This window comes from Oncorhynchus mykiss, chromosome 11 (assembly GCF_013265735.2).
Source record: "Oncorhynchus mykiss isolate Arlee chromosome 11, USDA_OmykA_1.1, whole genome shotgun sequence".
In the NCBI taxonomy this organism is placed as follows: Eukaryota; Metazoa; Chordata; class Actinopteri; order Salmoniformes; family Salmonidae; genus Oncorhynchus; species Oncorhynchus mykiss.
Window position 1 is genome coordinate 82,604,507 of NC_048575.1, and position 27,256 is coordinate 82,631,762.

Consider the following 27,256-nt stretch of genomic DNA (forward strand, 5'->3'; position numbering starts at 1 on the left):
TGACAGCAGTACTGGGTAAAGATGATCACCAGCTGCAGTTTAAAGACCCCGCCCCCCCCAAAAAAAATTCAGCTGTTCTGTGATTAAAAACCAAACAGAATCTGGGAACAGACTTTAAATTAATATCTGATGTCCAACACATTCAAAATCGGTCTGGAGAAAAAATAAATACTTAAGCCTAAAAACCGAGTAGACACTCCAAAATAAGTACTGAAATGGGGAGCCTTCGCAACGCTTCTGAAAAAGAAAAGGATCTTAACGGGGAAAGCAGTCTATTCGCTATATCTTCACCAGCCGTTTCCTTGTTTGTTATTACCCAGGGTACATTTTCCCAGGGTACATTTCAGAACGCTTTAGCCTAAAAATGTCATGAAAACTCAAAACAGTGTGTTGAATTAAAAACAGAGTTGGGCAGTTAGTTACCTGGTAACCCACCTGGTAGTTCTGGGAGGTGACCGGGGGAGGCGGGGGTGGGACGTCCGGCTGGCGTTGTGCGTAGCCGTAGTCTGCGGTGGCGTGCGCCGGCTGGTACCCGCCGTAGGCTGCGGCGGTGGCTGCGGCTGCCACGGCAACTGGGGCGGGCCTGGCTACAGCAACCGTGGCAGCGGTGGGAGCGTAGGCTGCTGCCACGGTGTGGGCAGCCACCGGTGCCTGGTGTACTGTGTAGCTGGCCACGGTGGTAGGGTGGGTGTAGGCCACCGCGCCCGGCTGCTGACTGGAGAAAAAGGAGGGCAGTGTTAACGGCTGCGTGCCAATAGGCCAGAGTTCTGATTGCAGGTCATGTCTGCGGTCCATAAAAACGCAGACGACGGCTAAAACGACCAATCAGACTCACTGGGAGCTTCTTTTTCCACTTCATAAATTAAATTATCCTTTTACATTTTAGTTTCAATTCGCTGTGTCAGAAAAGTCTGTTTAACCCTTCTCCCGCTAGAATGAACAATACGCATCTTCTAGTGATCTATTGATAGGACAGGCACCTGTCAGTCAAAGCCAGCGATGACATGGGGAAGAAGAGCTGGTTTGTCAGTCTGCCCAGCCTCCTCGGTACCAGTGTTATTTGTTGTACGCTGTGGTTGCCCGCAGTCAAATTTATTTTCACAGAGCTTTATGCTTCATCATCGTCTTCGGTGAGTGAATTTACATGTCTCATGTAAGTGGTAATGAGTTGAAATCCACGTTGTTTTTGTGGCACACTCATTGTCTTTTGCATGATTCATAGGCCTATACAGCCACCGAGTTGGGCGCCAAGGCTATTTACTGTGCTTTGATGAGTGAACAGCGAGCGTGGACTAGGTTTATATATAAAAAGGTGCGGAACTGAATGAAGTCTATCCTATATCCATCACAGAGGTCTATTCAAAGCCCATGTTTAACACCTGCTTCATTCTCCAACCGTCCGTTTATTACGACTGACGTCGTATAAAAGTGGGGGTGCATAATCCTGCAATTCTATATGGTTTCTCAACAGGAAATCCATATTGACAGAACCCCTTAGTTTTTTTTGCCTCAAAATGTAAAATTGACAAACTTCCTTCAAAGTCCCACCCACTGTGATTGACGGACAAGTCTGAAACCCTACCAACTGATAGTTCAGTTTACATGACACATTGGTTTCTTTACTCTGAAGTGTCCAGAGCAGCAGAGACAATGAAATGCATACATTTGAAGATCATCATTGTGGCAATTCATACACACAAATAGTATGTGGACACCCCTTCAAAATGTGTAGGTTCGGCTATTTCAGCCACACAAGTTTGCCGACAGGTGTATAAAAAACACAAGCTCACAGTCATGCAATCTCCATGAAGGCGAGGTCAGTACAGGTGCATCAAAGCTGGGACCGAGAGACTGAAAAACAGCTTCTATCTCAAGGCCATCAGACTGTTAAACAGCCACCACTAACATTGAGTGGCTGCTGCCAACACACTGACACTGACTCAACTCCAGCCACTTTAATAATGGGCATTGATGGGAAATGTAAATATATCACTAGCCACTTTAAACAATGCTACCTTATATAATGTTACTTACCCTACATTATTCATCTCATATGCAAACGTATATACTGTACTCTATATCATCAACTGTATCCTTATGTAATACATGTATCACTAGCCAGTTTAACTATGCCACTTTGTTTACATGCTCATCTCATATGTATATACTGTACTCGATACCATCTACTGTATCTTGCCTATGCTGCTCTGTACCATCACTCCACACCATCATTCATATATCCTTATGTACATATTCTTTATCCCCTTACACTGTGTACAAGACAGTAGTTTTGGAATTGTTAGTTAGATTACTTGTTGGTTATTACTGCATTGTCAGAACTAGAAGCACAAGCATTTCGCTACACTCGCATTAACATCTGCTAACCATGTGTATGTGACGAATACAATTTGATTTGATTTGACAAACATTGGCAGTAGAACGGCCTTAAGAGCTCACCATCATAGGATGCCACCTTTAAACAAATCAGTTCGTCAAATTTCTGTCCTGCTAGAGCTGCCCCAGTCAATTGTGACATTATTGTGAAGTGGAAACGTCTAGGAGCAACAATGGCTCAGTTGTGAAGTGGTAGGCCACACAAGCTCAAAAGAACAGGATGAACAGCCGAGTGCTGATGCACAAAGTCTGTCCTCGGTTGCAAACTGCCTCTGGAAGCAACATCAGCACAAGAACGGTTCGTCGGGAGCTTCATGAAATGGTTTTCCGTGGCCGAGCAGCCGCACACAAGCTTAAGATCACCATGCTCAAAGCCAAGCGCCGGCTGGAGTGGTGTAAAGATCGCCGCCATTTGGACTCTGGAGCAGTGGAAACGCATTCTCCGGAGTGACGAATCACGCTTCACCATCTTGCAGTACGACGGACAGATCTGGGGCTGGCGGATACGAGGATAACGCTACCTGCCCTAATGCATACTGCTGTCGTGTCTTTGGCTATGCCGGATTAAGTGATATGACATGCAATTCTATAAAATAATTTATCCGTAATTAATATCACCTGATTGAGCCAATCACGTAAATGTAATTAGAGAGTCGGGCACCACAAAATAATATTTATAGAGCTGTTATCTTCCGAAATAAACTCTTAAATACCTAGTAATATTTTACGTCAATATCAATCGTCATCTTAATTCAGTCTCATCTGAAAGTTGTAAATTCTTGGTTATCTGCACGAACCCTGGCTAGCAATTTTGCCACAACGCTTCACCGTAGGGATGGTATTGGCCAGGTGTTGAGCGGTTCCTGGTTTCCTCCAGATGTGACGTTTGGCATTCAAGCCAAAGAGTTCAATCTAGGTTTCATCAGACAAGAATCTTGTTTCTCCTTTAGGTGCTTTTTGGCTAACTCCAAGCGGACTGTCATGTGCCTTTTACTGAGGGGTGGCTTCTGTCTGGCCTCTACCATAAAGGCCTGATTGGTGGAGTGCTGCAGAGATGGGAGAACCTTCCAGAAGGACATCCATCTCTACAGAGGAAGTCTGGAGCTCTTTCAGAGTGACCATCACCTCCCTGACCAAGGCCATTCTCCCCTATTTGCTCAGTTTGACTGGGAAGAATCTTGTCTCCAAACTTCTAAGAATTATTCTAAGAATGATGGATGCCACTGTGTTCTTGGGGATCTTCAATGCGGCCGACATTTGTTGGTACCCTTCCCCAGATCTGTGCCTCAACACAGTCCTGTCTCGGAGCTCAAGGGACAATTCCTTTGACCTCATGGGTTGGTTTTCGCTCTGACGTGCACTGTCAACTGTGGGACCTTTATATAGACAGGTGTGTGCCTTTCAAAACCATGTTCAATCAATTGAATTTACCCCAGGTGGACCTCAATCAAGTTGTAGAAAGTTCAATGGAAACAAAATGGACCCGAATCTCAGAGCAAGGGGTCTGAATACTTATGTAAATAAGCGTTTTATTTTTAATACCTTTGCAAAAATTTCTAAAAACCTGTTTTCGCTTTTTCATTATGGGGTATTTTGTGTAGATTGATGAGAAAACTATTCAAATCCATTTTAGAATAAGGTAGTAACATAAAATGTGGAAAAAGTGAAGGGTTCTGAATACACTGTTTTCAAAACACATACTGCCTTCAGCTCATTGCAAAGTGGTGTGATGCACTAAAGCCTACCTATCATTGCCTATGCACTTTAATGGTGAATGGGAACCGCGCTTCAATTGAGAAATAAAAATGATTTAATGAACTAACACACAATTGCATTCAGAATTGTTGCGCAATGATTGGGCTTATAAAAAGCAGAACTTTCAATACAGCAGCGCAGAGCCGCTGTCAGAGGGGCAGAGCCGCTGTCAGAGGGGCTGGGGCGCCGCTGAGATTCAGTTCAAAGTCGTTTATCGAAGCCTAACGAAAATCCACACAGCAATTTAATTCCACTAAATTATACAAAAGTAACCTATTGACCGATAAGCATGACTGGTCAAATGCATTTCTATTGACTGGTATTTCCATCAATGAATAAGCTAAACAGCATTCACTTGCAGTTGGACTCGTGGTTTAGAAGAGCGTACGCTACTTTGATGCATAGCCTATAGATCAAGGAACCAAGCGACAACCACAGAGATCCTATTCAAATTATTACTGGAGAAGCTGTGTCATAAACACTCAACATTCTAGAATGGTTCAAAAAAATGGCAGCCATCTTGGTCAGGGAGATATCCAAAAGCCATCTAAAATTGGAATGAATGGCAGTAGAGACATAGGTAATGCATTTCCTGCTTTTATTCAAACAGGAAATACAAAAAAAGGCATGTGCTGTGTAGACTTTTGTCAGTTATAAATACTGTTAGTGAGTTTCATACAGATTCTGTATGAATAGCCTCTAACTGTAAACAGACCAAGTCTCAGATTTAGTTTTTTCTTGGAAAACTGTGAGACAAATTTTGATACAGTATCAATACTTGTTGCATTTACTCCAGCCGCCCGTCCCAAGTCCCATATCTACTCCAGCCGCCCATCCCAAGTCCCATATCTACTCCAGCCGCCGCCCGTCCCAAGTCCTATATCTACTCCAACCGCCCCCGTCCCAAGTCCTATATCTACTCCAGCCACCCCCGTCCCAAGTCCTATATCTACTCCAGCCGCCCCCCGTCCCAAGTCCTATATCTACTCCAGCCGCCGCCCGTCCCAAGTCCTAAATCTACTCCAGCCGCCCCCCCCGTCCCAAGTCCTATATCTACTCCAACCGCCAGTCCCAAGTCCTATATCTACTCCAACCGCCCGTCCCAAGTCCTATATCTACTCCAGCCGCCCATCCCAAGTCCTATATCTACTCCAGCCGCCCCCCATCCCAAGTCCTATATCTACTCCAGCCGCCCCCCATCCCAAGTCTTATATCTACTCCAGCCGCCCCCCATCCCAAGTCTTATATCTACTCCAACCGCCAGTCCCAAGTCCTATATCTACTCCAGCCGCCCATCCCAAGTCCTATATCTACTCCAGCCGCCCCCCATCCCAAGTCCTAAATCTACTCCAACCGCCCATCCCAAGTCCTATATCTACTCCAGCCGCCGCCCGTCCCAAGTCCTATATCTACTCCAGCCGCCCCCCGTCCCAAGTCCTATATCTACTCCAGCCGCCCATCCCAAGTCCTATATCTACTCCAGCCGCCCCCCATCCCAAGTCCTATATCTACTCCAGCCGCCCCCCATCCCAAGTCCTATATCTACTCCAGCCGCCCCCCATCCCAAGTCCTATATCTACTCCAGCCGCCCCCCATCCCAAGTCCTATATCTACTCCAGCCGCCCCCCATCCCAAGTCCTATATCTACTACAGCCGCCCGTCCCAAGTCCTATATCTACTCCAACCGCCCGTCCCAAGTCCTATATCTACTCCAACCGCCCGTCCCAAGTCCCATATCTACTCCAGCCGCCCCCCGTCCTATATCTACTCCAGCCGCCGCCCGTCCCAAGTCCTATATCTACTCCAGCCGCCCCCCATCCCAAGTCCTATATCTACTCCAGCCGCCCCCCATCCCAAGTCCTATATCTACTCCAGCCGCCCCCCATCCCAAGTCCTATATCTACTCCAGCCGCCCCCCGTCCCAAGTCCTATATCTACTCCAACCGCCCGTCCCAAGTCCTATATTAACAACTGATTTCAGCCAGTGTATGGCTGTTGAATTGAAAGCATTGTTTGAATGAAATGTCAGCATATTGGCAGTTAATTTGAACAATTCATCCAAAACTGGCTGGTTAACTAACATTGCAGACATTCTTCACATTGATTGTTTTACACAATCCCAACACTGGCAAACCATGGCTGACCAACTCCCTGACCAACTCCCTGACCAACATGGTTGACCAACTCCCTGACCAACATGGCTGACCAACTCCCTGACCAACATGGCTGACCAACATGGCTGACCAACTCCCTGACCAACATGGTTGACCAACTCCCTGACCAACATGGTTGACCAACTCCCTGACCAACTCCCTGACCAACATGGCTGACCAACTCCCTGACCAACTCCCTGACCAACATGGCTGAGCAACTCCCTGACCAACATGGCTGAGCAACTCCCTGACCAACATGGCTGAGCAACTCCCTGACCAACATGGCTGAGCAACTCCCTGACCAACATGGCTGACCAACTCCCTGACCAACATGGCTGACCAACTCCCTGACCAACATGGCTGACCAACTCCCTGACCAACATGGCTGACCAACTCCCTGACCAACATGGCTGACCAACTCCCTGATCAACATGGCTGACCAACATGGTTGACCAACTCCCTGACCAACTCCCTGACCAACATGGTTGACCAACTCCCTGACCAACTCCCTGACCAACATGGCTGACCAACTCCCTGACCAACTCCCTGACCAACATGGCTGAGCAACTCCCTGACCAACATGGCTGACCAACTCCCTGACCAACATGGCTGAGCAACTCCCTGACCAACATGGCTGACCAACTCCCTGACCAACATGGCTGACCAACTCCCTGACCAACATGGCTGACCAACTCCCTGACCAACATGGTTGACCAACTCCCTGACCAACATGGTTGACCAACTCCCTGACCAACATGGCTGACCAACATGGTTGACCAACTCCCTGACCAACATGGCTGACCAACTCCCTGATCAACATGGCTGAGCAACTCCCTGACCAACATGGCTGACCAACTCCCTGACCAACATGGCTGACCAACTCCCTGACCAACATGGCTGACCAACTCCCTGACCAACATGGTTGACCAACTCCCTGACCAACATGGTTGACCAACTCCCTGACCAACATGGCTGACCAACATGGTTGACCAACTCCCTGACCAACATGGCTGACCAACTCCCTGATCAACATGGCTGACCAACATGGTTGACCAACTCCCTGACCAACATGGCTGACCAACATGGCTGACCAACTCCCTGATCAACATGGCTGACCAACTCCCTGACCAACATGGCTGACCAACTCCCTGACCAACTCCCTGACCAACTCCCTGACCAACATGGCTGACCAACATGGTTGACCAACTCCCTGACCAACATGGCTGACCAACTCCCTGACCAACATGGCTGACCAACTCCCTGACCAACATGGTTGACCAACTCCCTGACCAACATGGTTGACCAACATGGCTGATCTTCATCCGGTCATAAGAAGGTTCATTCTAGAATTCTGATTCCTAATTCTATGGTGACAACACTGCACAAATCTGCCTGTTCAGGAGCAGAACGACAGTTAACTCACTGTTCCCCGGTAGGCCGTCATTGAAAATAAGAATGTGTTCTTAACTGACTTGCCAAGTTAAATAAAAGGTAAATACAGAACTGGATCCTAGATGCACCTCACATAAAAAAATGACAGTTTGAAATGCGCCAATTAAGATGTAATCAAAATTTACAACGTACAAATTCATAAATATTTATTTTTTAAGCTCAGATTTACACAAGGTGCTGAAACCACCTGTTTTCACTTTGTCATTATGGGGTATCGGGTGTAGATTGACGAGGAAAATGTTTGATTTAATCCATTTTAGAATAAGGCTGTGACGTAACAAAATGTGGGAAAGGTCCAGGAGTCTGAATACTTTCCGAATGCACTGTATATAAGGGGCGGGGGGGGGGGGGGGGGGGGGGGGGGGGGTCTGGCTGTGGTGCTCAATTCCTGGTTCTCATTCCCTGCATGAGACCATCTATCCACTTGGCCCGTGTGTCAGTCCTATCAGTTTCACTCCTCTTCGCCGATTGGCAGGGTGATCCACCCCAAAATGTAATAGTGAGACAGGTTATTGTGCGCGTCTCCATCTGAAATGCCAAAATGACTGATTTTTTTTTTTAAAAGGCAGGACTAAAAATAAAAAGGAAAAATCTAATCCATTTGGGAATCATTCAGCCTTTTAACATGAACTGAAACATTACACCAGGGGGACAAATTTCAAGGCATTGAAGTGGATCTAAACCCAATTCAGGGCATTAAAGTGGATCTAAACCCAATACAGGGCATTAAAGTGGATCTAAACCCAATTCAGGGCATTAAAGTGGATCTAAACCCAATTCAGGGCATTAAAGTGGATCTAAACCCAATTCAAGGCATTAAAGTGGATCTAAACCCAATTCAGGGCATTAAAGTGGATCTAAACCCAATTCAGGGCATTAAAGTGGATCTAAACCCAATTCAGGGCATTAAAGTGGATCTAAACCCAATTCAAGGCATTTAAGTGGATCTAAACCCAATTCAGGGTATTAAAGTGGATCTAAACCCAATTCAAGGCATTAAAGTGGATCTAAACCCAATTCAGGGCATTAAAGTGGATCTAAACTCAATTCAAGGCATTTAAGTGGATCTAAACTCAATTCAAGGTGGCCATATAACATGGAGATGTTTACGGTTTACTTTTAGAGGAAAATATGACAAGTACCTAGCTTAGTGGGTGACAGCAAGATAGCGAAATCGCTTAGTTACTGTAAAACACATTGTGTCAAATAGATATTTTCAGCTGTCACGCTAGGTAAACATCTCACGCAAGTCAAACTGCACGCAAAGAAGTTGGCCGTCAGCTGAATAACTTGCCGTCTGATTTGATAAGCTAAAAATGATATGGCAACTCCACTAAAAGAGGCTATTCTCATTGAATGAAATGTCAAAAAGAGAATACAGCCCCAGAAACATAAATCATGAAAATGGTCAATTTGGTGAAAGTCTCTCAGTGGGTCGCATGTAAGAATCAGTAAATTGTGTAGGAACATGTCATAACTATAATTCTGGTCCCTGGAGAATTACTCACATTTCATAGCACTTTTAAAACAATGACCTGCACTCCAGGGTGGCTATAAAAATAAATTTAAACCAATAGACGGTATGGCCATACTGGTCGGTCTAGAACACTTTATATCAGGATATATGAGGTAAACTGGGGGTGTGCATCTTTCAAAATCTACACTTAAACAAAACAATTTCAAAGACTTACTGAGTTAATTCAAATAAGGAAATTAAACCAATTCAGACCCAATATGGATTTCACATGACGGAATATAGATATGCTTCGGTTGGTCACAGATGCCTTAATAACAAGGTAGGGAGCGTGGATCAGAAAACCAGTCAGTATCTGGTGTGACCATTTGCCTCATGCAGCGAGACACATCTCCTTCACAGAGCAGATCAGGCTGTCGATTGTGAAATGTTTTCCCACTCCTCTTCATTGGCAAGACCCTGAGAAGGATGACGAGCAGATGAGCTTCCGAGACAGTTTGTGCAGAAATTCTTCAGTTGTGCAAACCCAGTGTCATTAGCTATACGGGTGGCTGGTCTCAGACAATCCAGCAAGTGTAGAAGTCAGATGTTGAAGTCCTGGGCTGCCGTGGTCTGTGGTTGTGGCCAGTTGGACATACTGCCAAATTATCTAAAAAACGATGTTGGAGGTAGCTTGTGGTAGAGAAATTGCTGGCGTACATTGCTGCAGTGAGCATGCCAATTGCACACTCCCTCAACTTGAAACATCTGTGGAGTTGTGTGACAAAACAGCACTTTAAACTGGCCTTTAAAATTGTCCCCATCACAAGGTGCACCTGTGTAATGATCATGCTGTTTAAATCAGCTTCTTGATATGCCACACCTGTCAGGTGGACGGATTATCTTGGCGAAGGAGAAACGCTAACTAAAAAAGGGATGTAAAACAAATTTGTGCACAATTTAAGAGAAATACACCGTGTGCATGGAACATTCCTGGTATTTTTTATAATTTCAGCTCCTCAAAAACATGGGACCCACCACATGTATATTTTTGTTCAGAATAGATATTCTCGGGCGCCGAGACAACACGTTTTAATTTGAAACAACTCTGAACGAGTGGGTTTGATTAGAGGAACAAATCAATGCACTGACATTTTTTTATTTATTTCACCTTTATTTAACCAGGTAGGCACTAACATGTTGCATACACACATCCATTTTCCATTCTAAATTAATATCGGCTGCGGATGGATCTGCCGGCATCTGTCCGTCCCCACCTGAACCATAAGGGAGACTAGGCATTTACCACTATCAAATTTGTCCACCCACTTTGGTTATGAAATCACCCACTAATTAACATGTCATTTTTTTCACTAGTAATACATACTTAAGTTGGAGTCATTAAAACTCATTTTTCAACCACTCCACAAATTTCTTGTTAATTAACAAACTATAGTTTCAGCAAGTCAGTTAGGACATCTACTTTGTGCATGACACAAGCCATTTTTCCAACAATTGTTTACAGACAGATTATTTCACTGTATCACAATTCCAGTGGGTCAGAAGTTTACATACACCAAGTTGACTGTGCCTTTAAACAGCTTGGAAAAATCCAGAAAATTATGTCATGGCTTTAGAAGCTTCTGATAGGCTAATTGACATCATTTGAGTCAATTGGAGGTGTACCTGTGCATGTATTTCAAGGCCTACCTTCTGTACAAACAATAGTACGCAAATAAACACCATGGGACCACGCAGCCATCATACAGCTCAGGAAGGAGACGTCTTCCGTCTCCTAGAGATGAATGTACTTTAGTGTGAAAAGTGCAAATCAATCCCAGAACAGCAGCAAAGGACCTTGTGAAGATGCTGGAGGAAACAGGTACAAAAGTATCTTCATCCACAGTAAAACGAGTCCTATATCGACATAACCTGAAAGGCCGCTCAGCAAGGAAGAAGCCACTGCTCCAAAACCGCCATAAGCCAGTCTACGGTTTGCAACTGCACATGGGGACAAAGATCATACTTTTGGAAAAACATCCTCTGGTCTGATGAAACAAAAATAGAACTGTTTGGCCATAATGACCATCGTTATGTTTGGAGGAAAAAGGGGGAGGCTTGCAAGCCGAAGAACACCATCCCAACCGTGAAGCACGGGGGTGGCAGCATCATGTTGTGGGGGTGCTTTGCTGCAGGAGGGACTGGTGCACTTCACAAAATAAATGGCATCATGAGGTAGGAAAATGATGAGGATATATTGAAGTAACATCCCAAGACATCAGACAGGAAGTTAAAGCTTGGTCGCAAATGGGTCTTCCAAATGGACAATGACCCCAATCCTGCTTCCAAAGTTGTGGCAAAATGGCTTAAGGACAACAAAGTCAAGGTATTGGAGTGGCCATCACAAAGCCCTGACCGCAATCCTATAGAAAATGTGTGAGCAGAACTGAAAAAGCGTTTGCGAGCAAGGAAGCCTACAAACCTGACTCAGTTACACCAGCTGTCAGGGGGAATGGGCCAAAATTCACCCAACTTATTGTGGGAAGCTTGTGGAAGGCTACCTGAAACGTTTGACCCAAGTTAAACAATTTAAAGGCAATGCTACCAAATACTAATTGAGTGTAAGCTTCTGACCCACTGGGAATGTAATGAAAGAATTAAAAGCCAAAATAAATAATTCTCTCTACTATTATTCTGACATTTCACATTCTTAAAATAAAGTGGTGATCCTAACTGACCTAAGATTTTTTTTACCAGGATCAAATGTCAGGAATTGTGAACTGAGTTTAAATGTATTTGGCTAAGGTGTATGTAAACTTCAACTGTGTTGTGGGAAGCTTGTGGATGGCGATTGCATCATCCCACCTGGACAAGAGGATTACCTACGTAAGAATGCTGTTCATTGACTTTAGCTCAGCATTCAACACCATAGTACCCTCCAAGCTTATCATCAAGCTCGAGGACCTGGGTCTGAACCGGGCTCTGTGCAACTGGATCCTGGACTTCCTGACTGGCTGACCGCAGGTGGTAAAGGTAGGAAACATCTCCAATTTGCTGATACTCAACACTGGGGCTCCACAAGGGTGTGTGCTCAGCCCCCTCCTGTACTCCCTGTTCACCCATGACTGTGTGGCCAAGCACACCAACTCCATCAAGTTTACAGATGACACAACAGTAGTGGGCTTGATTACCAACAAGACAGCCTACAGGGAGGAGATGAGGCACTCGGAGTGTGGTGTCAGGAAAACAACGTCCCACTCAACGTCAACAAAACAGATGATCGTGGAGGGAGCACCCCCTATCCACGGACAGGACAGCAGTGGATAAGGTGGAACGTTTTAAAGTTCCTCGGCATACACGTCACTGACAAACTGAAATGGTCCACCCACACAGAGTGTGCTGAGCGCCTAATATAATGTTTACATACCCTACATTATTCATCTCATATGTATATACTGTACTCTATATCATCTACTGCATCTTTATGTAATACATGTATCACTAGCCACTTTAACTATGCCACTTTGTTTACATACTCATCTCATATGTATATACTGCACTCAATACCATCTACTGTATCTTGCCTATGCCGCTCTGTACCATCACTCATTCATATATCTTTATGTACATATTCTTTATCCCCTTACACTTGTGTCTATAAGGTAGTAGTTTTGGAATTGTTAGCTAGATTACTTGTTGGTTATTACTGCATTGTCAGAACTAGAAGCACAAGCATTTCGCTACACTCGCATTAACATCTACTAACCATGTGTATGTAACCAATAACATATGTTATGATTTCTAGCTAGGCTAGGGTTACTTTTAGGAGTTAACTTAACTGTTATCTGAACATGCTAAGTAGTTGCTCGTGGTTGAAAAATGGCTAATTAGCTAAAATATTAAAGTTGTGCATGATAAGATTTTAACTCACTAGACATTCAGTATATACACCCATCCATTCACCCACCCTGGGTTTCTGCCTTAAGTAACCATACCAAAACGTAACATCATACTAATTACGAGTGTCCCGGAATCACGTTTACTATGTTACATCTAGTCAATGAGACCAGGCTGCCTCCATATTGGCACTCCCAAAAATATTGTTTAGAATGATGGGGAAGCTATAGAAATGCATTTATTAATGTCTACATTCATTTTAAACACATTTATTCAATTAGACACCTTATTGTTCCAGGTTTATTATGGGTGCTAGCTACAGAACTCAGCACTGTGTATTATATCAAAATGTGGGTTGGACTTCGCTGTCTGTGAGACGAGAACAACATGCTCTAGTGTTTGTCTATAAAGAATAATTCTGAATAAGCTACCTTCTTATTTATCGTCGGTCATCAATATTAAAATTCCTAAAACCAGGTCTCAAGCATGGATTCCACTTGAGGCCCATGCGATCTCCACAGAGTTGGGTATGGCTGGCCTTTTCCTGTTATGCTCCTTGCCTATGGAAGAGCCTGCAGACTAAACTTAAACCTGAGACTTGTCCCCCTGTCGCCCATTTTAAATATTTATTGGAGGATTTTTATTTTCGTGTTGCTTGTAACTGTTTTGGGTAATGCAAGTTCTTGTGCTGTTAGGGGAATAACCTACGTGTAAAATGTAATCTGTTGCTGTATGTTTTTGTGTTATCTGTGATGGTTTTATTTGTCTTGTGTAGTTTCTTAAAATCATTGGACCTAAACTGTATATGTGTAAACATGTATATGCAGGGCCCCGCTGTAAAAGACACCTTGGTCTCATTCTATGTTCCTTGTTGAAATAAAAAGTAAAATAATAATAAATGTTTAATTATGTGAGTTAAAAACACAAGATACCTAAAAACATTTTCCTTAAAAGTATAATTTTTTTTGATGACCAATGTTACCATCCTCACGACAAAAATACATGTTAATTTTTTATCCTTGAAATATTTATAATTGTAATAGTGTAGGATTTCATTCATCACTATGGATGACTGCTCCTACGGGACAGTGCCAATATGGCTGACCATTGGCCTTCAAATCCTCTCATGTCCAATACAAAGCATCAGCAATCCAGGATTTACATACACGTTGCTTACTAACCCCCTTCAGAAGATTCGGACAAATTACTAGGCAGACTTGATCCACTCAATCAGTACATAACGTAAAGACATTTCACAGAAGTAACAATTTATGTTCTAGTACCGGAAAAAAGTACCGAATATCGTTATAACAGAGTAGTACAATCTGTAGCTACTGTTGAACGAGTGTCATGTGTAACCTCCGGCTGTAACGTAGGAGACGTGAGAAACTTACAATTCACTCGAGAATCGATACCTCTCGAAATCCTCGTCAATGAGAATAAAAGACCCTTGTTCTTAATTAACTGGCCAGCCACTGGCAGATATCAGCTCCGCAGAATACTTACTATTATCACCCCCTCCCCCAACCTGAAACAATAGCAACCTAACTATGGGTTGGGGGGTATCTGAACTGACAGTAAATTGGTCTCGTACGGTGATGGATCGCATCTCCCAATGCGTCGTTTCTTACCTGTACTGCGCGGCAGCACCGTGGGTAAATCCAAAGTAGTTGCCGGTAGCCATTTTAGCATCTTCACCTAGCCGGCTGGGCACTGCAGAATAGATATATTGAGGGTAAACGGTAGGCTAGTACTGGTTGGCTAGCTAGTTAACAGCTATACCCCCGCATTAGCGCAAAGAGAGCTCCTCAATCCAAGACCCACCGACCCAAAACCAAGCTTTCCTCGTAAACATGATAAATAATGAATAGTTTTTAAATGTATGTATTTGTTTTTCATAAAGATTTACTCACCATAGGTGAAGGAGACCACTGGACATATGGGAATCATTGGTTCGTGTTTCTCAGACTACGAACTCTGACTCATAACCCTGCGTATGGTATTTATATGAGAAGGTCGGACCAGGAAATGGATCCGCACATGCGCTGTACACACGGACACGATGGGAATTGTAGTTCTTACTAGGCCGAATCATTTGTTTTCCTCAAGGTCAGATGACTGTGCCACACAATTATATCAAATCATAGACTCTTTATAGGAAATGTGTCTGTATGCGTTGGGTCTAAGTAACTGTTACAAGGAAAGTAACACCATTAATTTGTTATATTTTTCTCTTAGAGTAGTATAATATGCCATAGCAGATGCTTTTATGACATAGGTGGTTCGAAGCCATGCATGATGATGATTAACCTTGCCAGAGAGCAGAAGACGGATTTAGCTCAGTGGGATATTTTCCTAGCCACTGTACTTCTGCCTCTGCGTTGCTTGTGTAACGGATGTGAAACGCTAGTTTAGTAAGCGGTGGTGCAGCGCTAAATAGTGTTTCAATCGGTGACGTCACTTGCTCTTTTGTGGAGCGATGGGTAACGATGTTTCGTGGGTGACTGTTGTTGTGTGCAGAGGGTCCCTGGTTCGCGCCCGGGTATGGGCAAGGGGACGGTCTAAAGTTATACTGTTACACTTGTTCTTTGGGGTTTTAGGCTGGGTATCTGTGAATCCCGTTCGTGACAACTTCTGATGTAAAAATATATAAAAAAGGGCTTTATAAAATAACATTTGAATGATTAATGTGAATAGCAGGAAACCTGGGGTTGAAGAGCGGTGTGATTATGGTGGCACAGAGGGAGACTGTGTGGTGTGTGCTCAAAACATGCTAGGTAAGCAACAGGTGTAGACTAACAGGGAAATGTTTGGTAAACAACAGGTGTAGACTAACAGGGAAATGCTTGGTAAACAACAGGTGTAGACTAACAGGGAAATGCTTGGTAAACAACAGGTGTAGACTAACAGGGAAATGTTTGGTAAACAACAGCAGGAACATTTACACAAGATCAGCTCAGAATGATATGCACAGGAGGTTGGTGGCACTTTATTTTATTTTTTTCACCTCTATTTAACCAGGTAGGCCAGTTGAGAACAAGTTCTCATTTACAACTGCGACCCTGGCCAAGATAAAGCAAAGCAGTGTGACAAAAACAACAACACAGAGTTACACATGCAATAAACAAACGTACAGTCAATAACACAATAGAAAAGTCTATATACAGTGTGTGCAAATGTAGTAAGATAAGGGAGGTAAGGCAATAAATAGGCCATAGTGGTGAAATAATTACAATTTAGCAAATAAACACTGGAGTGATAGATGTGCAGAAGATTAATGTGCAAGTAGAAATACTGGGATGCAAAGGAGCAAAAAATAAATTAAATAAATACAATATGGGGATGAGGTAGTTGGATGGGCTATTTATGGGCTGTGTACAGGTGCAGTAATCTGTGAGCTGCTCTAACAGCTGGTGCTTAAAGCTAGTGAGCGAGATATGAGTCTCCAGCTTCAGTGATTTTTGCAATTCGTTCCAGTCAATAGCAGCAGAAAACTGGAAGGAATGGCGACCAAAGTACGTGTTGGCTTTGGGGATGACCAGTGAGATATACCTGCTGAAGCGCGTGCTACGGGTGGGTGTTGCTATCGTGACCAGTGAGCTGAGGTAAGGCGGAGCTTTACCTAGCATAGACTTATAGATGACCTAGAGCCAGTGGGTCTGGCGATGAATATGTAGCGAGGGACAGCCAACTAGAGCATACAGGTCGCAGTGGTGGGTGGTATAATGGGCTTTGGTGACCAAATGGATGGCACTGTGATAGACTGCATCCAGTTTGCTGAGCAGAGTACTGGAAGCTATTTTGTAAATGACATCGCCGAAGTCGAGGATCGGTAGGATAGTCAGTTTTACGAGGGTATGTTTGGTGGCGTGAATGAAGGAGACTTTGTTGCGAAATAGGAAGCCGATTCTAGATTTGATTTTGGATTGGAGATGTTTAATATGAGTCTGGAAGGAGAGTTAACAGTCTTGCCAGACACCTAGGTATTTGTAGTTTAAGTCAGAACTGCCCAGAATAGTGATGCTAGTCGGGCGGGTAGGTGTAGGCAGTGAACTGTTGAAAAGCATGCATTTGGTTTTACTAGCGTTTAAGAGCAGTTGGAGGCCACAGAAGGAGTGTTGTATGGCAGTGAAGCTCGTTTGGAGGTTAGTTAACACAGTGTCCAAAGAAGTGCCAGATGTGTACAGAATGGTGTCGTCTGCGTAGAGGTGGATCAGGGAATCACCCGCAGCAAGAGCGACATTGTTGATATGTTCAGAGAAAAGATTCGGCCCGAGAATTGAACCCTGTGGTGCCCCCATAGAGACTGCCAGAGGTCTGGACAACAGGCCCTCTGATTTGACACACTGAACCCTGTCTGAGAAGTAGTTGGTCATTTCAGAAACCAAGGCTGTTGAGTCTGCCGATAAGGATACGGTGATTGACAGAGTCGAAAGCCTTGGCCAGGTCGATGAAGACGGCTGCACGGTACTGTCGTTTATCAATGGCGGTTAAGATATCGTTTAGGACCTTGAGCGTGGCTGAGGTGCACCCATGACCAGCTCTGAAACCAGATTGCATAGCGGAGAAGGTACAGTGTGATTCGAAATGGTCAGTGACCTGTTTATTAACTTGGCTTTCGAAGACTTCAGAAAGGCAGGGCAGGATGGATATAGGTCCGTAACAGTTTGGGTCTAGAGTGTCACCCCCTTTGAAGTGGGGGATGACCGCAGCAGCTTTACAATCTTTAGGGATCTCAGACGATACAAAAGAGAGGTTGAACAGACTAGTAACAGGGGTTGCAAAAATGGCAACGAATCATTTTAGAAAGAGAGGGTCCAGATTGTCTAGCCCAGCTGATTTGTACGGGTCCAGGTTTTGCAGCTCTTTCAGAACATCTATCTGGATTTGGGTGAAGGAGAAACTGGGGAGGCTTAGGCAAGTAAGCTGCGGGGGGGGGGGGGGGGGGGGGGTATGGAGCTGAGCTGAGGTCAGCTAAGAATGATATGTACAGCACAGGAGGTTGGTGGCACCTTAATTGGGGAGGACGGGCTCGTGGTAATGTCTGGAGCGGAGTCAGTGGAATGGTATCAAATACCTCACCAGCGGCTGAAGAACAGTTTTGGGGAAACGTATCTTTAGTACAAACCATCACGCACTGTAGCAAACGTTGTATCGAAACTGAACGCACCAACCGTTTTTCAAACCCTCTTGGTCACATTAGTGCTGTGAATTTGATGGGTCTCTGTGAGGTGGCGGTCAAAAGTGAGTTAAGTCTAACTCATGAACTCATTTGATGAGTGCCAAGGCTTTTAGCTCAGTGGAGCTCAGGGAACTAAGGTTTGAACCAAGACATTGTTTTAACTGATCAGTCAGCTAAATAGGTGGTTCAGCAGCCAGAATGTTGTTAGTTTAAGTCCTAGTCTCTGTCTGGGGGTGTTGGGGAAAGGCAGAAGACAAGTTGTATTCAAATTGACAATAGAGTCTGTATTTTAATCAATTATATTCTGTAATATGCAACTGCACTACATACATAAAAATGTATCCAAATATGATTCAAATAAAAATACAAAAATATATATATTATGTTGACTGTTTATATATTCATTATGGTGCAGATACATGATGTGAGTGTGACCATTCAGAGTCAATGCGTCCGTCCGTCCTTCGGAAACAGTGAAACTACATTTCCCAGAATTGCATCGGTTCGCGCTAATCAAAAGCACAAGCTTCCGGACCTCGCTTGCTAAATTAACCAACCACAAATCTTTAGCATCTCTCCATACTGCCTGCCTGTATCAACTGCTTGCCTGTATCAACTGATCCTTATTCATAACCAAAAAAACAGGTAAATTGTCTTTTTGTACCGGGTCAAGAAATGACAATGCACAGACACACCTGCTCAAGTCTTTGGCTAGTTAACTGCAAGAGAGGTGGCAGTCGGTAACTAACGTTAGTTCTCTAGCTAGCTGGTAATTCGTGCATGTGTTGAGTTGTTAAGTTATATTCGCGTTAACTAGCTAGTTAACGTGTTAGGACATTTTTAAAAAGCTATTTCACCTACGAGTAATCTAATTATAATATAATAACACACAGAAATACGAGCCTTGGGTCATTAATAGAGGTTAGTCGGGATTGAAGCTTTCACCTGCAGTAACAAGGCAAGGGAACTTTTAACTACTTCCTATGCCATGAAAACCCAAACCTTTTGGTAGGTCATATGATTGATAAGTCTGTAATGTACTGACGGCCATTACAAACTATACTGCTATAGACCACTGTGTCTATGAAGTGTTTAGTGTTGGTATACACCGTACTCTATGTGGATACCTGGTGGCAGTGTTGAACATCACATGGCTGCTACTCTAATGGCGATGTCCTTGTTTCCTGGCAGAATGCCCAAATCAAGGGAAGTGGTGTCATCCACATCGGGCAGTGACTCTGACAGTGAGGTGGAGAAGACCAAGGTGTGTGTCTTGGGAAAGGGGGGGGGGGGGGGGGGGGGTTGAGATGAAACAAATGGTGTGCTGTGACTACCGAAGCCCTCCTCCTTAACTGGACATGTGTTTCAGGCCAAGAGAAAGAAGGCCAGTGCTCCACCAGAGAAGCCCGAGGCCAAGAAACCGAAGCTGAGTGGAGAGGGCTCTCGACCTGGCGCAGGAGGGTCCTCTAAGGCTGCAGACAGCAAAACGGAGGCTGGCATGTTCCAGGTTAGTCATCTCTGGGTTACAGACGCAGGTAATGCTGCTACGGCTACATTATCAGACTGTTACAGTCGCAGGTAATGCTGCTATGGCTACATTATCGGACCGTTACAGGCGCTACATTATCGGACTGTTACAGACGCAGGTAATGCTGCTATGGCTACATTATCAGACTGTTACAGACGCAGGTAATGCTGCTATGGCTACATTATCGGACCGTTACAGGCGCTACATTATCGGACTGTTACAGACGCAGGTAATGCTGCTACAGCTACATTATCGGACTGTTACAGACGCAGGTAATGCTGCTACGGCTACATTATCGGACTGTTACAGACGCATGTAATGCTGCTACGGCTACATTATCAGACTGTTACAGTCACTACATTATCGGACTGTTACAGACGCAGGTAATGCTGCTACGGCTACATTATCGGACTGTTACAGACGCAGGTAATGCTGCTATGGCTACATTATCGGACCGTTACAGGCGCTACATTATCGGACTGTTAGACGCAGGTAATGCTGCTACAGCTACATTATCGGACTGTTACAGACTCAGATTATGCTGTTATGGCTACATTGTCGGACTGTTACAGACGCGGATAATGCTGCTACAGCTACAGGGTCGGACTTAGATGTGATGTCATCACTGTTCCTACTTAGCAGTGTAGTGTCGTCCCTGTCTCGACTCACTGTCTGTACAACTGAGCTGAGCCCTTTGCCCCTTCGCAAAAACACACACGTGACTTCTAGCTTGACAACATTACTAGCCAGTCGCGCCACATAAAAGGTAGCAATAGGGCAACACATGTCCCTCGGGAAGAAAAGAGTGAGCTTGATTGGTCTGTTTTGTGTGTTCCAGATTGGGAGAATGCGATACGTCAGCGTGAGGGAGTTCAAAGGGAAGTGTTTAGTTGACATCAGAGAGTACTGGATGAACCAGGACGGGGAAATGAAGCCTGGCAAAAAAGGTACGAGAACTGCTGTCCCTCACTTCAAATGGTAGTCGTGGAAACTGAACCGTTGTCATTTTAATAGGCCGCCGAGGTACTGTACATGCCAACATCCTGTCTGTGACACAGATATTCAAGCCCGTTTATTACAATTGTCCTAGTCATCCTCTTCTGTAATTGTACCATGGCTATGTTCTGTTATAATCTCCACCCGGTACAGCCAGAAGAGGACTGGCCCACCCCCTCACAGCCTGGTTCCTCTCTAGGTTTATAATCTCCACCCGGCACAGCCAGAAGAGGACTGGCCACCCCTCATAGCCTGGTTCCTCTCTAGGTTTATAATCTCCACCCGGCACAGCCAGAAGAGGACTGGCCACCCCTCATAGCCTGGTTCCTCTCTAGGTTTATAATCTCCACCCGGCACAGCCAGAAGAGGACTGGCCACCCCTCGTAGCCTGGTTCCTCTCTAGGTTTCTTCCTATGTTTTGGTCTTTCTAGGGAGTTTTTCCTAGCCACCGTGCTTCTACACCTGCATTGCTTGCTGTTTGGTGTTTTAGGCTGCGTTTCTGTACAGCACTTTGAGATATCAGCTGATGTACGAAGGGCTTTATAATACATTTGATTGTGCTCGAACCCCTCTGTGTGTCTCCGGAAGTTTTGTATAAAACTGAAAGACTAATGTCTTTATTGTGGCTGTTTTTTTATTAGTGTAGTTTTGTTGATTTTTTTTTTTCATTTTCCTCCAGGTATCTCCTTAAACCCGGAGCAGTGGACCCAGCTGAAGGACCAGATGTCAGAGATCGACGACGCGATCAAGAGAACATGATGACCGTTCCCAGGGTGCTGACAGTCCAGCTTGTCTATCTAGTGATCTTAATGTCCCACATGGCACCCTATTCCCTATATAGTGCACTACTTTAGACCAAGGCCCTATGGAGCACTATTCCCTATATAGTGTACTACTTTAGACCATGGCCCTATGGAGCACTATTCCCTATATAGTGCACTACTTTAGACCAAGGCCCTATGGAACCCTATTCCCTATAGTGCCTTGGTCTAAAGTAGTGCACCCTATTCCCTATAGGGCCTTGGTCTAAAGTAGTGCACCCTATTCCCTATAGGGCCTTGGTCTAAAGTAGTGCACTATATAGGGAATACGGTACCATTTGGACTTTCCCAAAAACCTGTGTAAGGACTGAATTATTTTATAATTCTAAGTTTGCTGTTCTGTTGAATTAGTTATTTTGGGCGTGTGCTGTTTTAGTTTGCTCAGTGAAAGAATTGCTTTGTGTTTTGACCTGTGAAGATAATGTGTGTTTGATTGGTATGGTTATATTACTTTCTTTTTTTTTCTCTTCCTACCTTTATTTAACCAGGCAAGTCATTATTTTCAATGACAGCCTAGTTAACAGTGGGTTAACTGGTCTAGGAACAGTGGGTTAACTGCCTTGTTCAGGGGCAGAACGACATAATTTGTACCTTGTCAGCTCGGGGGTTTGAACTTGCAACCTTACTAGTCCAACACTCTAACCACTAGGCTACCTGCTGGTTACTAGTCCAACACTCTAACCACTAGGCTACCTGCTGGTTACTAGTCCAACACTCTAACCACTAGGCTACCTGCTGGTTACTAGTCCAACGCTCTAACCACTAGGCTACCTGCTGGTTACTAGTCCAACACTCTAACCACTAGGCTACCTGCTGGTTACTAGTCCAACCCTCTAACCACTAGGCTACCTGCTGGTTACTAGTCCAACGCTCTAACCACTAGGCTACCTGCCTCTAACCACTAGACTACCTGCTGGTTACTAGTCCAACACTCTAACCACTAGGCTACCTGCCGCCTCTACACTCTAACCACTAGCCTACCTGCCGCCTCTACACTCTAACCACTAGGCTACCTGCCGCCTCTACACTCTAACCACTAGGCTACCTGCCACCTCTACACTCTAAACACTAGGCCACCTGCCTCCTCTACACTCTAACCACTAGGCTACCTGCCGCCTCTACACTCTAACCACTAGCCTACCTGCCGCCTCTACACTCTAACCACTAGGCTACCTGCCGCCTCTACACTCTAACCACTAGGCTACTTGCCGCCTCTACACTCTAACCACTAGGCTACCTGCCGCCTCTACACTCTAACCACTAGGCTACCTGCCGCCTCTACACTCTAACCACTAGGCTACCTGCCGCCTCTACACTCTAACCACTAGGCTACCTGCCGCCTCTACACTCTAACCACTAGGCTACCTGCCGCCTCTACACTCTAACCACTAGGCTACCTGCCGCCTCTACACTCTAACCACTAGGCTACCTGCCGCCTCTACACTCTAACCACTAGGCCACCTGCCTCCTCTACACTCTAACCACTAGGCTACCTGCCGCCTCTACACTCTAACCACTAGGCTACCTGCCGCCTCTACACTCTAACCACTAGGCTACCTGCCGCCTCTACACTCTAACCACTAGGCTACCTGCCGCCTCTACACTCTAACCACTAGGCTACCTGCCGCCTCTACACTCTAACCACTAGGCCACCTGCCTCCTCTACACTCTAACCACTAGGCTACCTGCCGCCTCTACACTCTAACCACTAGGCTACCTGCCGCCTCTACACTCTAACCACTAGGCTACCTGCCGCCTCTACACTCTAACCACTAGGCTACCTGCCGCCTCTACACTCTAACCACTAGGCTACCTGCCGCCTCTACACTCTAACCACTAGGCTACCTGCCGCCTCTACACTCTAACCACTAGGCTACCTGCCGCCTCTACACTCTAACCACTAGGCTACCTGCCTCCTCTACACTCTAACCACTAGGCTACCTGCCGCCTCTACACTCTAACCACTAGGCTACCTGCCTCCTCTACACTCTAACCACTAGGCTACCTGCCTCCTCTACACTCTAACCACTAGGCTACCTGCCGCCTCTACACTCTAACCACTAGGCTACCTGCCGCCTCTACACTCTAACCACTAGGCTACCTGCCTCCTCTACACTCTAACCACTAGGCTACCTGCCGCCTCTACACTCTAACCACTAGGCTACCTGCCGCCTCTACACTCTAACCACTAGGCTACCTGCCGCCTCTACACTCTAACCACTAGGCTACCTGCCGCCTCTACACTCTAACCACTAGGCTACCTGCCGCCTCTACACTCTAACCACTAGGCTACCTGCCGCCTCTACACTCTAACCACTAGGCTACCCTTTGAATAATTGACTTTGTTGTTGTTGTTGTATGAACATGATTTAAAAGCCATGTAAAGTTCTCATGATTCTCTCTACCTATGGTATTTTCTTACCTTCACCCCCTCGTGGTCAGTGTAGTTTTAGACAGTATTACAAAGGTCAGATAATGAATCCTGGTGCCACAAGACTGTTAGCCCGCTGAACATTAACACATCGATCTAAAACAAGTCTTGGGGTGTCCGGGTAAAGTGAAGCTACTCACCAAGCCACCTCCGTTGCTTCCAAACAACCACTGTTAGCAGTAGCATCCCCCCCCCCCACCCTCCCCAGTCACAGTTCTGTTATCTAGATCCAGACCAGCTGGTAGCACCACAGTTGTATTCCCTCTTGTCGGCCTGCATCCAATTACATTTGATGTCTAAATCAGATCAGAGCCTTTTGTTGAGTCACCTGGCCAGGAAAGCCCTGGCACGGCACACGCTGGTGACATGGTGGCTCTGAGCGAGACGTGCTGAACCACACATCCATGATGAGTTTTTGTTTTTTAAGCTGCTGCTGCTGCTAGGACACTACTGAGCTGGATAAGGTATTGTAGTGAAATTGTTTCCCAATATAATACTTGCATATATATCACCGTATAAACTACAAAGGGATACAATGACCTGATACTATAAAGTACATTAGCAGAGCATGCTGACGGACATTAGTTCTTGTCCAGACACTCTTCCTACAAACTTTACATGAAACTAAATAATTTTCTTTAATAAACACTTGAAAACAAGAGGGACACGTGACCATCGAATTCACTAGATGTCTGGTACCTTCTGTCTAAACCGCTAGATGGAATCAGAGATGGTCTAAATCAAGGGATGGCACCAGAGACTGCCTAAATCACTATATGGTACCAGAGACTGCCTTAATCACTAGATGGGTAACAGAGACTGCCTTAATCACTAGACGGGTAACAGAGACTGACTGAATCACCGGACGGGTAACAGAGACTGCCTTAATCACTAGATGGTACCAGAGACTGACTGAATCACTAGATGGTACCAGAGACTGCCTTAATCACTAGATGGTACCAGACACTCTAAATCACTAGACAGGTAACAGAGACTGCCTCTACCACTAGATGGTACCAGAGACTGTCTCTACCACTAGATGGTACCAGAGACTGCCTCTACCACTAGGTGGTACCAGAGACTGTCTCTACCACTAGATGGTATTTGGCACCATCTAGTGATTTAGACAGTATCTGGTACCGTCTAAATCACGGGATGGTACAGGAGACTGATTAAATCACAGGATGGTACCATACACTCTAAATCACTAGATGGTATCAGACACTCTAAATCACTAGATGGTACCAGACACTGACTAAATCACTAGATGGTACCAGACACTGACTAAATCACTAGATGGTACCACACACTCTAAATCACTAGATGGTACCAGACACTCTAAATCACTAGATGGTACCAGAGACTGACTAAATCACTAGATGGTACCAGAGACTGACTAGATGGTACCAGACAATCTAAATCATAGGATGGTACCAGACACTAAATCACTAGATGGTACCAGACACACTAAATCACTAGATGGCACCAGACACTCTAAATCACTAGATGGCACCAGACACTCTAAATCACTAGATGGTACCAGACACTGACTAAATCACTAGATGGTACCAGACACTCTAAATCACTAGATGGTACCAGACACTCTAAATCACTAGATGGTACCAGACACTCTAAATCACTAGATGGTACCAGACACTCTAAATCACTAGATGGTACCAGACACTCTAAATCACTAGATGGTACCAGAGACTGACTAAATCACTAGATGGTACCAGACACTCTAAATCACTAGATGGTACCAGAGACTGGCTAAATCACTAGATGGCACCAGACACTGACTAAATCACTAGATGGCACCAGACACTAAATCACTAGATGGTACCAGACACTCTAAATCACTAGACAGGTAACAGAGACTGCCTCTACCACTAGATGGTACCAGAGACTGTCTCTACCACTAGATGGTACCAGAGACTGCCTCTACCACTAGGTGGTACCAGAGACTGTCTCTACCACTAGATGGTATTTGGCACCATCTAGTGATTTAGACAGTATCTGGTACCGTCTAAATCACGGGATGGTACAGGAGACTGATTAAATCACAGGATGGTACCATACACTCTAAATCACTAGATGGTATCAGACACTCTAAATCACTAGATGGTACCAGACACTGACTAAATCACTAGATGGTACCAGACACTGACTAAATCACTAGATGGTACCACACACTCTAAATCACTAGATGGTACCAGACACTCTAAATCACTAGATGGTACCAGAGACTGACTAAATCACTAGATGGTACCAGAGACTGACTAGATGGTACCAGACACTCTAAATCATAGGATGGTACCAGACACTAAATCACTAGATGGTACCAGACACACTAAATCACTAGATGGTACCAGACACTCTAAATCACTAGAAGGCACCAGACACTCTAAATCACTAGATGGCACCAGACACTCTAAATCACTAGATGGTACCAGACACTGACTAAATCACTAGATGGTACCAGACACTCTAAATCACTAGATGGTACCAGACACTCTAAATCACTAGATGGTACCAGACACTCTAAATCACTAGATGGTACCAGACACTCTAAATCACTAGATGGTACCAGACACTCTAAATCACTAGATGGTACCAGAGACTGACTAAATCACTAGATGGTACCAGACACTCTAAATCACTAGATGGTACCAGAGACTGGCTAAATCACTAGATGGCACCAGACACTGACTAAATCACTAGATGGCACCAGACACTAAATCACTAGATGGTACCAGACACACTAAATCACTAGATGGTACCAGACACTCTAAATCACAGGATGGTACCAGACACTCTAAATCACTAGATGGTACCAGAGACTGGCTAAATCACTAGATGGTACCAGAGACCGACTAAATCACTAGATGGCACCAGACACTCTAAATCACTAGATGGCACCAGACACTCTAAATCACTAGATGGTACCAGACACTCTAAATCACTAGATGGTACCAGACACTCTAAATCACAGGATGGCACCAGAGACTGACTAAATCACTAGATGGTACCAGACACTCTAAATCACTTGATGGTACCAGACACTCTAAATCACTTGATGGTACCAGACACTCTAAATCAGTAGATGGTACCAGACACTCTAAATCACTAGATTGTTCCAGACACTCTAAATCACTAGATGGTACCAGACACTCTAAATCACTAGATGGTACCAG

General features: G+C 44.9%; 2 protein-coding genes across 8 annotated transcripts in view; one reads left to right on the forward strand and one right to left on the reverse strand.

Annotated features, from left to right (window-relative positions):
• Positions 1-15,120, reverse strand: part of LOC110536490 (zinc finger RNA-binding protein) — a 37,911-nt gene extending 22,791 nt beyond the window's left edge. For 4 of the 5 annotated variants that reach the window (XR_005034760.1, XM_036936529.1, XM_036936530.1 and 1 more), the window contains exons 1-3: positions 15,018-15,120; positions 14,736-14,817; positions 424-715 (exon numbers count right to left, since the gene is read on the reverse strand). Coding sequence is in view for 4 of the 5 variants with exons in the window: in XM_036936529.1 (XP_036792424.1) it covers positions 424-715; positions 14,736-14,817; positions 15,018-15,054 (411 nt within the window). In the remaining variant the exon portion in view is untranslated. The remainder of the gene's footprint in view (positions 1-423; positions 716-14,735; positions 14,818-15,017) is intronic. The other variant, XM_036936528.1, reaches the window with a different exon arrangement.
• A 3,648-nt stretch (positions 15,121-18,768) lies between these two features.
• LOC110536489 (activated RNA polymerase II transcriptional coactivator p15) lies at positions 18,769-21,727 on the forward strand. Of its 3 annotated transcripts, none has more exons than XM_036936532.1 (5): positions 18,769-18,930; positions 19,475-19,550; positions 19,656-19,793; positions 20,653-20,760; positions 21,488-21,727. In XM_036936532.1, exons 2-5 carry the CDS (start codon positions 19,479-19,481, stop codon positions 21,662-21,664), a joined length of 495 nt encoding a protein of 164 aa, XP_036792427.1. In that variant the 5' UTR covers positions 18,769-18,930; positions 19,475-19,478; the 3' UTR covers positions 21,665-21,727. The 3 variants fall into 3 exon arrangements, with proteins under 3 accessions (XP_036792427.1, XP_021477935.2, XP_036792428.1); XM_021622260.2 differs by having other exon boundaries at positions 18,775-18,931; positions 19,478-19,550; positions 20,653-20,761; positions 21,490-21,722; XM_036936533.1 differs by lacking the exon at positions 18,769-18,930 and adding an exon at positions 18,993-19,294 and having other exon boundaries at positions 19,478-19,550.
• Positions 21,728-27,256: the final 5,529 nt, after the last annotated feature.

Excerpts from the sequence above, each read along its gene's own strand:
- LOC110536489 (XM_036936532.1), top strand. The coding sequence starts at position 19,479 with ATGCCCAAATCAAGGGAAGTGGTGTCATCCACATCGGGCAGTGACTCT. Across the intron at positions 19,551-19,655 it reads GTGAGGTGGAGAAGACCAAG|GCCAAGAGAAAGAAGGCCAG; the intron begins GTGTGTGTCTTG and ends CATGTGTTTCAG. Across the intron at positions 19,794-20,652 it reads CGGAGGCTGGCATGTTCCAG|ATTGGGAGAATGCGATACGT; the intron begins GTTAGTCATCTC and ends TGTGTGTTCCAG.